The 12,766-nt window shown below is 38.0% G+C and overlaps 1 protein-coding gene across 11 annotated transcripts in view; it reads right to left on the minus strand.

The window, feature by feature from the left end:
• Nucleotides 1-815: 815 nt before the first annotated feature.
• The window catches only part of LOC139717438 (3',5'-cyclic-AMP phosphodiesterase 4C-like), a 270,777-nt gene continuing 258,826 nt past the window's right edge, over nucleotides 816-12,766 (minus strand). For all 11 annotated transcript variants that reach the window (XM_071628944.1, XM_071628936.1, XM_071628937.1 and 8 more), the window contains 8 exons: nucleotides 12,255-12,493; nucleotides 10,184-10,282; nucleotides 6,199-6,363; nucleotides 5,408-5,507; nucleotides 3,362-3,516; nucleotides 2,430-2,552; nucleotides 1,601-1,783; nucleotides 816-1,280 (listed from right to left, as the gene is read on the minus strand). In XM_071628944.1, the coding sequence (XP_071485045.1) occupies nucleotides 831-1,280; nucleotides 1,601-1,783; nucleotides 2,430-2,552; nucleotides 3,362-3,516; nucleotides 5,408-5,507; nucleotides 6,199-6,363; nucleotides 10,184-10,282; nucleotides 12,255-12,493 (1,514 nt within the window). In that variant the 3' untranslated portion in view covers nucleotides 816-830. The remainder of the gene's footprint in view (nucleotides 1,281-1,600; nucleotides 1,784-2,429; nucleotides 2,553-3,361; nucleotides 3,517-5,407; nucleotides 5,508-6,198; nucleotides 6,364-10,183; nucleotides 10,283-12,254; nucleotides 12,494-12,766) is intronic.

Consider the following 12,766-nt stretch of genomic DNA (forward strand, 5'->3'; position numbering starts at 1 on the left):
CATATTTCAGTCACAAATATTGCATCGCACTGCTACAGTGAGGAAACACACAGACACGCGCACACGCACGCACACATACACACATAAACCCACACACCCACGCCAACACACAAGCACACACATTAACATCTGTCTGAAAAAGAGAGGAAAAGAAATGATAAGACATATAGAGTCATATTTTTCTTCCCGACAGACGTAGCGAAATCCATCCGGCAATTGACTAATTGACCTGGCTGTAGATACCACATCACAGTTTTAGTAACAGCCTGTGGGTAGGATTTTGTGTCCATCTCACTCCTGTGACAGCGTTTGGGTGACCACAGTCTCACGGCACCCTCCATCATGGCATTTGGCTCTTGAGCCGACGACCCGCTTGCTGCGTGGGCACATTTTCTCCGACCAGTCGTTTCTTCCCCGTCCTATTTTCATCGCACATCTACCGAAGACTGCCCCTTTCTTTGCGCCTCCTCCTGCGTGGGAGGATATTCCATCACGCACCATCCATCGGCTTTACGTCCTTGCACGACACCCTTTTGGAGTGGGGACTCTCCTCTGAAGCACATCATTATGCATTGCCGGCGAAGAATTCCTCTCTGGGGATTCACGAGCCAGTGACAATTCCTGGGAAGAGTCCCCGTCTTCCGTCTGCGACATTACGATGCTGCATATCAATGAGGGTAGAGCCCAGGAGGAGGAGGTTCTGGTTTCTGACTCAACTGCTAAAATGAAATCACACATTTTGTCTTCCATTAAAATATAGAAACTCTTTTTTGCACACGAAGAGTTCGCTGCATCTCCAGCGGGGAAGTGTCTGTGTCATACCCGTCTTACTATAGATCCGTCTCTTTCGAGTCCTTGATGGTCAGTTTTGAGAACTTGAACACTTCGCCGTCACGGGGCTGCGAGATGGCGGGCCCCTTGGCATTGCGGGCGTTGGTAGCATCCACCGTGGAGCTTCCCGTCTCCTCCACGTGGGAGTTGCGCTGCAGCCGGTCCTGCCTGTGCGTGGGCGTCCGCTGCTGCTCCTGGTCGAGCCCCGGGTTGTCCGTCTCGCCCTCCTTCTCTTCCAGGTCCTCCAGGGTCAGGTCGTTGGGGTCGTCCCCGTTGTGCGCCTTGCTGCCCCCGTCCTTGTCGGTGCTCGGCGAGGGGCTGTCCCGGATCTGGCTCTGGTACCAGTTCCGGTTCTCCTCCAGGTGGTCCAGGATCTCCTGGGCGTCGGGGTAGACCAGGTCCGCCCACGTCTCCCACAGCGGGTGGAGGATAAAGTCGATGAAGCCGACCTGTTGGAAGAGTTACATGGACACCATTGGAAGAGGCACATGAACATCTTTAACCTCAAGGTAATTATATCGTAGATATTGTTGTTATTTGTAGTTTGCCTCACATTTTTAGTTCTGCAGCGTGATTGAATTTGCTGTCGTAATACAGACCAGTTTCTTTTAACCGTAGTTCATATATATGCTGCCAAAGCGTTTAACGGCTGTGGCAGTAGTGAGCTGTTTCAATTGCTTGCTCAATTGTCTCCACCATCTGCAAAATTCATTTCCACTTTTACAGTACACTGCCACTGAGAGAGCCCCGCCCCTTAACCCTTACCCACCTGTGACTTCTCGATGGATGCGTTCTGCCGGTCCATCATGGGGCTGATCTCCAGCCCCTTCTCCCGCTCCAGGTCGCCCTGGCGGAAGAACTCCTCCATCAGCATGGAGGTCCACTGGGTGTAGATCTGCAGCGGCTTGCTTGGGTTTGCCACGTCCGCACAGTGCACAAGATTCTTAAGGACCTGAAGTGATAAAAGCAAAGTTAACGCAAACTATTCATACATGCCATACCCGATTCTTCATGGTGCTCTATTGATTAACAACAATAATAATACTTTTAATCATCCTAACTTCATGAAATATAACTTGTGTGCCATCATCATCATCTTTTGTCATGGCAGCTATAATGTCACAACTGTCATCATCATGGCTGTAGCCGCCATTTCCCATCATTCCAACTGACCTAATCATCCTCCTCCTCCTTCTCATCATCACTATCCTCCTCTTCCTCCTCCTCTTCCTCCTCCTCATTAACATTATCATTGTCATTATCAGTAGCATCATTATCATCATTCTCTTCGACCCACCTCCCCCTCATCATCATCACCAGCAGCACTATTTTCATCCTTCTCCTCCTCCTCCTCCTAAACATCACAATCATCATCCTCATGAACATCTCATCAACATCATCCTCAACATCAACATCATCATCCTCAACATCAAAACCACCATCATCCTACATCTTCAACCTAATAATCATCAGCATTAATATCATCAGCAGCATCAGCAAAATCAATTCCTCCAACTCTCTGCTCCATATACGCCTCCTCTTCCTCTTCTTCTTCCTCCTCCTCCTCCTCCCCCTCTTTCCCTCCTCCTGGACCTCACCTGTATCCTGTCATTGTAGTTGTCAAGTAATAAGACCCCCGACCCAGCCACCTTCTTCGTTTCCACCATGGTCTTGAGGTCTGCAAGTAGACTCATGTGCTTGGACATGTCTGTTGCAAGAACCTGTTGAGGTAGCATAAATTGTGCGCAAACTTTCTGGTGACCATTGCATCTCTAGTATCATCATCACCATCCCAACAGACGTCATCCAAAAATGAATCAGTCAAAGTGAGAACGTAAATCTTGGGATCTTAATTTGCCGCACAAAGCGATACAGATGTCATTTACCAAACAAAACATTTGAAAGCTGAGAAGCTGAAAGCTGTGAATTAATATGATTTTGTGAGATATGGTACTTCTCACATAAATGCTGTATATAATGGAGATTAATTTCATAATGTAAATGAAGACACAAATCCTAGAACTATGTTGCCATACTAAGCAACATAACAAGTACACACTTGCAGAATCATTTGAAAATATGAGTTAAGATAACACAGAGAAATTTAATGATTCTCTATGACTACTACAATAGCGTATGTCAATTTCATTCTAGCTGATATACCTGAAAACGTAAGGAAATATAATTTTGTCTGGCTTTTCACTAATTTAACTCTCTTCAACATGTAACATTCATTCTTCTGTCATTTTTTCAATCCAGGAATTGTTTGGAAACTGATATTTGGCAAAAAGAAGGTGGATACACAGGGAGCTTGAAGGGAAAATATAGAATGTATCAATTGACAAAAAAAACAAAACAAACCCAAAACAGATAACATCACATACAAAGAGTCATAATACTAAGGAGAAAGCAATCTTAAACCATTTGTCTCTAATAATGCCAATTCTCACAAACATATTAAACATTTGGGCACAGCTGCCCCTGGCATGCAATCATGGATTAATTCTCAGTGATTCTCTCCCTTTCTTACCATGTCGATGGACATTTTCCTGAGCGTTTGATACTGCTTCTTTGTCAGGTACTCAAAGATATTGCAGTTTTCTTCCATGAGGAGCTTGAAAGCGATGGCGAGGGAGTGATTTTCCAGAACGGACACGTCATTGTAGAGTATTGCTAATTCTGCCCCTGTGTGCCGGAGACAAGTGAAAAAGGGGGTAGAAAGAAATGAATTTCCGAAACACTCTGTAATAAATGACAATGTAAATATCGCAAAATCAAGCTCAAAGATTGTAGGGAAGTAGTGATGTCTCCGTACACATAACATGCACGAGAAAATTGCTGCACTTTTTCAGTATATTTTGCAGAGTTTGTAATTATTGGCTAGTTTTGGAAGTTGACTGACGTTTGCAAGTCGACTGATATTTGTAAAGGGATATCTTTCAAAAATATAGTCTTATTCTATATCATTTTTCAATACCACTGTATATTGTCTCCTATTTGGGAAATTCACTAAATTTTCTTCTGGAAAAAGATAAAAACTATTTCTCAAATTGCAAAATTGTCTTACAAGTCCCATTCGGGAAATATACTTGAGAAATATATGGCATATACAGTAATATGCTCAGTGCTTTCTGACTCCAGTATATGTCCTGCTATATCTGTTCATAATGCACATGAACATCCACTGCAATGTTAGAGGAAAAAAATTCACATTTGCCGCGGACAAAATTTTGAAAACAGATCTCTAAATGAAACATTGCATTAAAGTTTGCCTACTTTGTGTGTGAAAAAAAAATGTGAACTTCATATTCTGAAAGCAAGGAAAAATGTCTCTAATAGTAAATGGGAAACCTGCTCAACCCTAAAGCTGTTCATAATTTTGTGCAAAAGGACAGCAGAAATACCTTCTTAATTCTGAAAAGACTCAATTCACAGAAAAAAATAAATCAATGCACATTCTATTTGTAACAAATTGCTTGTAACTCAAAAAACGATAGCAAAACCTGACAGAAATTACTACTTTTTACTGCTTTTCAGTCCATATTTTGAGCTACAATGCATGACTTTCCTCAAGTTTGGAAATTTTCATTTGACCACTCATATTTCAGTGCCTGAATGAACTCTTTGCTCGAGGCTCGAGGTTATCATAACAGCGGAAATATGTGAATTCTATTTCCCCTTTTGTTCCACTGCGTTATTACAAGATTGGATTGCAACAACATCTCCACACTTTCGCGACTTAGGTGCCTTGCGTGCACGGCAGAGTACTGTTTATACAGTTTATAAAGCCAGGAGAAAAAACAAAATAGAGAAAAAAAGAAGATATGGGTTGGGTTCAGTTCCATTGTTTGGGCCAAAAGCCAATCGACTTCCTGATTAAGTATTTATAAATAGGTATCATGATCCTTCCAGAAAGCAATATGAAACTATTTGCCTAACAAAAACACTGACTGAAACTAATATTCCACTTCTCCCCCGCCCCCCCCCCCCCCCCCCCCCCCAGGCTGGTTTAGAAGAGTCGCTACTTCCTTAACCCTTTTTGTGTCACGGTGGACGGTGCCTACAATGCTATGGGGGGTTTTCTGTGCCTATTAGCTCTCAAAGCATGCACAGAGTTTTAAAGCTCAGCAACGAGCTACATAAGCACTTGCCTGATTGCCCAGGGCAAGTGAAAATCATTGAAGTCTGGCAAGTGTTTTGGAACAATAAGAAAAAAATACTTGCCAAATTGGGCAAAACAAAAGTCTTGAAGCCACCCCTTTTTCACTTTTCCCTTCAAACCCACAAAATCAACCATACGTTATAAGCCGCAAAGATAGTGACTGTTTAGTGATACATTAACACTTGATCGAACCAAGTTTATTACTCCTATGTGCTGGAGCATGTGAGTCGATGTGTGCCGTTTATTCAAATGATTGTGTTTTATCAAGCCCTTGACTCGCACATGATTTTCTATATAATTTTCTAATATTTTTTGCCTTTCTTTTTTGGGGGCAAGTAAAATTCATGTTTGGGCAAGTGTTCTGCAAGTTTGAAAATTTGCTTGCCCAACCAGGCAACCAACTGGGCAACTGACCTGTGTTGCACAGGAACTGGTTGTTAAGACCCGGGTGGTGCACATCGTGTATTGCTGCTGAGAATAACGCTGACATTATTTCTAGGTCTGTGAACACGTTCTGCAAAGGAACAGAGAAGGAAGGTACATGAAACAACAGATGACAATGGATGCCTCTACGACCTGGAAACGATATCAATAGCTGGCACAATGATAAAGAGTTCTTATCACAATCACCCTGTACCTTCTTATCTGATAAGTAAATGACAAAAAAAAAATCCTTATCTGTGAAAGCTATACTAACACGAGTCTTCAAATCCCCTACTAATGATGCCATAAACCTCTTCTCTTGATCTACATTCCATAAGAAATTGATAAAGAAATATTTATGTATACAAAACAAAGAATGGCCCATCTCGATGACCATGTTTATCTCAAGATTTACGAAGGAGGCCATTTCCCATCTATCAAATATACAATGGTTCCTGTGAGCGATAAATTTAGAACAGTGTGTCTCCACTTCCTATTACATGATCACCTGTACAGTGTATTTCCTACTACATGAAATCATATCTGGGATCAATGATGAGATTATGACATCATATACAATGGTGACTTTTTTATGGTAATTGTTCACCATGATGCACACATTGTACTTCATTTTCTCAGGCGACTATATCATCACATGTTTTACTGCTTTAGTACTTCAATGCTCCCACATTCTACACTACACATCCCTCCCAGAGCTGTAAAATTTAACCCCTTCATCCCCCAAATGCAGCTAGGAGGGCGTGGGCATCCCCCCTACTGACCTCTAAGGCGGGCGCCGAGAGGAGATAGTGGGTGGAGTGAACCACGTCAGCTGCATGGGTTTGGTTGTGGTACATGATCTCCCTGTGGTAGTGGTCTTCTAGCGTCATCATGTAGACCAGGAACGTCTTCTCCGCGATCTGGAACGTCTTCAGCAGACCCCGGTCCTGCAGACAAGCATGAAAAGAAGCGATATATGTCAATAAAGTACGAGTTCTCTTACCTTTATAGTTGTTTGTTTGTTTGTTTGTTTGTTTGCTTTTATTTCTGCATTCAATCAGATGCAATTTGAATGCAAACTTCAAAAAGTACAAAGACAAAGAATAACAAGTGCAGTGAAATAAATCGATAACAGTACATAAATAGATTCACATAGGTGATTGCATTGATCAATGTAGATACACAGAAACATAAAATAAAATATACAGTATTTTTCAGTAAACAACAGAGATAATTGAATGCAGGAGACCACCATCATAAGCGATTAAGCTTGAAATGGATGGAGGCCTCATAAAATGACTATCCAACGACATAACTCTCTTGGAGGAAGGTGATCAGGTGAGTGCAGTGCAGTTGCAGGTGAGAGTGCAAGATGCAGTTGTAGGAAGAAAATTGAGATTGACAATAAGATGACAATCTATACTATAAATATTTGTTAGCTCAATTGGTTTGGAGAATATAATTGTATCAAATATCGTTTAAGTGAAGCTTTCAAAGAATAAATACTTGAACAAGACTTTATATTATCCGGGAGATTATTCCAAATATCCGGACCCGAATGTCTTATAGATTTGTGTGTCACTAATAATTTGGGATTCAAAAGGTGGAAATTTTTACATATACGAGTAGGGTACGAATGGACAGAAGTATTAAACCTAAACATGTTATCAAACGATGATGGAAGTTGATGATGTATATATTTGAACATAATTACTGCTACTTGAATAATATTCAAATCAAAAACCTTCAATGTTTTAAGCTCATGAAATAAAGAATCAGTATGAGCCAGAAAATGCGATCCTGTACAAATACGTATAACTTTCTTTTGTAATCTAAATATAGAATTTATTTTGGTAGAGCCGCAAGTACCCCATACAACATTGCAATAACTTATATATGGGAGAATTAAGGAATTATATAATAGAAATAAAATTGAACGAGGAAGAAAGAACTTCAGCTTGGAAATTATCCCTATATTTCTAGAAATACACGTTGTAACATAATGTAAATGCTCATTCCAAGTCAAACTTTCATCTATATATACTCCTAGAAATTTTGAATTCATTTTCTTTTCTAATGGGATATCATCAATGTTAATATGTATCAACGTATCTTCATTATGAGAATGAAGTTTGAAATGAATAAAATGAGTCTTTTTTATATTCAAAGAAAGTTTATTAGACTTAAACCAATTTGATACTTTACTAATTTCAATATTTAAAGTGTCATTTAAAATCTTAAGATCTTTATGAGAATAAAATATATTCGTATCATCAGCAAATAGAACAAAAGAGAGAAGAGAGGATGTATTTATGATATCATTAACATAAAGAAGGAATAATAATGGGCCTAGAATTGAGCCTTGAGGAATACCACATTTAATTAAAAGGGGGTCAGATTCACAACCATTAAAAATAACATATTGTCTTCTATTAGTTAGATAATCTTTAAGCCATAAAAGTGCTTGTCCTCGAATACCGTAATGACTAAGTTTGGTGAGTAAAATAGAATGATCAAGAGTATCGAATGCTTTACTCAAATCGCAAAATATACCTGCAACATGTTCTTTGTTTGCAAAAGCACTCATAATTTTGTCATAAATTTGTATTAGTGCTAAATCAGTTGAATAATTTTTTCTGAAACCATATTGATTGGGAATAAGTAAATCATACTTATTAATAAATTTAAGAAGTCTATTATAAACAATTTTTTCTAAGATTTTGGATATACTAGGCAATAAAGAAATAGGACGATAATTGCTAATTTCATAAGGATCATCTTTTTTATGTACAGGATTAACTTTCGCTATTTTCAGCAGGTCGGGGAAAATACCTTGTGATAAAGAAAGATTAAATATATAACTTAACGGTTCTGCGAGTGGATAAACTATTTCTTTCAATAACATCATACTTATTTTATCAGAACCACAAGATTTAGAGCTATTTAAAGATTTAGTGATACTAATGATTTCACTGGGACTTGTTGGGTTAAAATAAATAGACTCTTGATTTTGGTCAAAAAGATAATCTGTAAAATGAGCAGAAGTATTGCTAATTTTAGTAGCAAGTTCCGGACCGATATTAACGAAAAATGAGTTAAATGAATTAGCATACATATTAGGATCATTTATTTTAATACCGTTTAATGTGATATCATCCGTTGGCGGAGAATCAGGCTTTTTACCTAGGACCTCTTTAATAATTTTCCATGTTGCATTAATATTCGAAGAAACCTTTTTCATTCTATCAGAAAAATATAATCTGCGGGATAAACGAATCAATTTTGTCAATTTATTTCGATAAACTTTATACATATTCAAATTAGATTCAGTTGGGTTACGAATATGTAACTTATACAAAAAATTACGAGTGTTTATGGATTTCAAAATACCTTTTGTAATCCAAGGATTTCTTGGTTTATTTCGGTTACTTTTTATTCTGCATAAAGGAATATTATTTTCATAATAATACAACAATTTATCATTAAAACATTTATATACCAAATTAACATTGTTAATACTATAAATATCTGTCCATTCCTCTAAAAATAAATTCTGTTTCAATAATTCCACATTACGTTTTGACTCTTTATAGTACCATATTTTATCATGTAATTTATTACGACCCACTTTACATTCACAAATTGAAAATATTGGTAAATGATCAGAAACTTCAGAACATAATATACCCCCCCATAATTGTATTATTATACACATTCGAAAATATATTATCAATCTGAGTTGACGAGTGTGGATTTATCCTGGTGGGTTTATTGATAATCGACATAAAACCATATGAATACATTAAATGCATAAAATTAAGGGAATTATTGTTATCGGATGTGGGGGAAAAGTTAATGTTGAAATCACCAAAAATAAAAACATGTTTGCTTTCATTATCTATCTTATGGAGATATAAATCCAATTCATCACAAAATAATTCACAGTTCAGATCAGGAGGTCGATAAATTAAACCTATAATAACGTTTTTAGAGATTGGGTTCTCAATTTCAATAAATAACGTTTCTGCATATCTTAACGAGATTTCAGAACGGATTTTGAACTGTAAGTTTTGCGCAATATAAAACGCAACACCGCCACCCCTTTTTCCTTGACGATCAGCCCTAACTAATTTATGATTGGGTAAATTGAAGATATCTGGGGAGTTTTGATGTAACCAAGTTTCACTTATTCCAATAACAGAAAATTCAAAATTGTTTAAAGAGTGCAAAAGATTTTCCAAATATTCAAAATTTTTATTCAAACTCCTAGAGTTTATATGAAGAAGTGAAATATTATCTGAACTATACGATACATTGTTGGGTAGAGGTGATTGTGGCAGTGGTGATTATGTTGGTTGGGGGGTTGTGATCATGTTGGTGGGTAGGGGTGGGTGGGGTGGTAATGGTGGTACAATGTAGGTGGGGGGGGGAGCAGAAGGCTCCACAAACAGATGTAAGTTACAAAATTACAACATGATAAATTCAAACACATACAAGGAAACTGACCAGAAATATATGATCATCCTAAATGAAAATGAGCAAAGAAAATGAGATTCTATTCAGATGGAATCCCAATTTCTTTGCTCACTTTCATTCACGATAACTACAAAACGTCTACTTTGAGCAACACAGTATTCACTTTGTGGGCACAAACTTAATCAACCGTCACATATGAGATCCAATTATCTACTGGCTAGTAATAGTACTACTGAACAATGATGATAATGATAATGATTAAGAATGAAACAAAAACAACATTGGACTCACCTCAAATAACCTGAAGATGACTGCCGTTAGAGGTCTGTGACTCGTAATTTCATCAATTTTGAAGATATCGATACACCACGTATCTAGTAGCCTCAACTCCTGTTGGGGGGAAAAAAAAAGTCATTTAAAACCTTGTTGGCTGTTGCCATCATAGATTCTGTTTCTGGCTCTTTCAAAATTTATATTCCTACACCCAGAACGCAAAGTTGTCAATCCAGTCGTCCGTATTTTACTTCTTACGAAACCTGTGATGAAAAAAAAAAAAAAAATCTTGCACTATTGTGAAGAGACCGCAGATATCTTTCTTGATGGCTTTTAGACTATGCTCCTTCTCTCTAGCAGGCACTTTTATCAGTTGGAGTGCTCGGCACATCCCTATGTGATTAATCTTACACCTGTGCGTGGATTATGTTTCAAATTCAATTACCGTGTTAAACTATCCTCATCCCCCTGGCAAGTAGCCCTTGTTTAATAATAATAATAATAATAATAATTGATATGATTTATATAGCGCCAAATCCACTCTGCAGAGTGCTCTAGGCGCGGAAGGAAGAGAAAGTGACGAAGTAAAAGACATACAAATATCAAGTACATGTAATGAGTAATCAAATCAAATAATTAATCAATTAATTGCATTTTCTAAAGTGCCCGACCAACAGAATGAGCTCCTGTAACATTATTCTCCACGTAATGAATGGCTGCAACATGGATGAAGTGCTAAGGAGATGTGGAGTGAAGTTCGAACAAACCAATCATCGTCATGGATGGTTTACAGTGTAGGTTGTCTTATAGAAGAGGACATAATGCGCGAAAAAAAGAGAAAAAGAAAATGTGATAGATTATCAAAGCAGACAGCAAGACTTAGGGCCCTGTCTTATAAAACTTGTGTCTGAAATCATTTTCAAATATCATCAACTTGTGAATGATTTTAAATTGTGATTAATTTCAACTATTCCTCTAAATACAAGGATCAGACTCTATTGGTTATCAGTCTGTAATGCATGCCTAACTTTGATATCTTCATATTACAAATCTAAAAATCTGCAACTGAATGACAAACTGCCCTTCATCAATTACACACATCAATTATTCGATCAATTAATTATTCAGTGTTTTGAGAGATAGCCATGATAAAAGATTATGGGCACACATACCTGAAATTTGCATTGGATTTCCCATGATTCATTTAGAGTCAATCACAACTTTTGACTGAAACGCGATCAATTTCATTCAATAAAGTTGTGACTGGCATCGATCACAACTTTTGTTATAGGAAAGGTTTGAAATCAATTGCAAAATTATGATTGATTGGGAGCATATGTGACCTCGCATCACAAAACCAATAAAAGTCGCACACCAAGAATTTACGAGAGGACTCAAAATAGGTAAAATGGGTCAACCTACTGTAGTCAATCTTTAGTTTATTATACTTTCTGAATGAACAATTCTTATTCAACTTAATTCTAAAGTTTGGGTTCATATAACAAATGGGAAGTTGATTCTTTGCAGATTTTCTGGAACACTTTTTTGTAGAATATCTTTGAGGCCCCTTTTCATTTCTTAAATCCCTTTACACACTCTTCATATTCAATTCAAATAACTTTTGAAAAGATAATGCTAGCGCTTTGAAAGTTAGTATTAATCATGAATAGAATGGGCTAGAAAATGTGCACAATTTCAGCTTAATCTGATAATCCCTTCATTGTGGTTGTCCTAGAATTTTACATCCTGTTTCTGTCCCATTAATTGCACTGAGCACAGTTTGGTGAGACGTAAGCACTCGAATGGACCCTGAACTTCAAAGCTCCTTTTCTCAGGAGACACTTTTCCAGAGCATCCTTTCTTTCCATTATATGGACAGGAATAGGAAAGTTGATTTGTTTCGAGCAATGCATCATTCTAAAGCTTAGAGTCTGCTCTTTCAGAATCCCTGTCGTTAGCTAAAGATCAACTTCTGGCAAATTTCTGGTGGGTTTATCACCACATAGGGTCACAAATGACTGATTCAAAACAATTGTAAGTCTTTATAAGATGGGGCTCTGCACGATGCCTTCAATGTTCCATTCCTCACCTTCTCCAGATCGTCTTCCCGCTCCTTCTTGACGGGCATGCCGTATTTGTGCACAGTAGTGTCATTGGCGAGGCTGTTGTGATGCCGCACCTTCTGCTGCAGCCCCACCCCCTTGACCTTCGTCAGCTCGTTGGCCTTCAGCAGCTTCTTGGAGGCCGGCATCTTGCTCAGCGGTGAGGGCGAGGGCGCCAGTTCCCTCGCCGACGTCGGTACGGGCACGTCAACTTCTTGTTGCTTGTCTGTGAGGCGGAATTTAAAAAAAAGTTTTATATACAATTGTATATAATATATATATATATATATATATATATATATATATATATATATGTATATATATATACTGAATACACCATATATTTAGCGAGTCTAATTTTTCACAACTCGGGGCTTCCTGACAATTTCACAAGTGGTTAGATTTGTGATTGTGGAGTGTAGTAACAAACAGAATAATGCACACGTGCACGTCACATCCATGTTCAGATCAGTGTCGATAATTTTGCGTGTTGTTAAAT

The sequence above is a fragment of the Diadema antillarum genome, unplaced genomic scaffold, assembly GCF_040938485.1.
Source record: "Diadema antillarum isolate AM-2024a unplaced genomic scaffold, OU_Dant_1.0 scf00000075, whole genome shotgun sequence".
NCBI lineage: Eukaryota > Metazoa > Echinodermata > Echinoidea > Diadematoida > Diadematidae > Diadema > Diadema antillarum.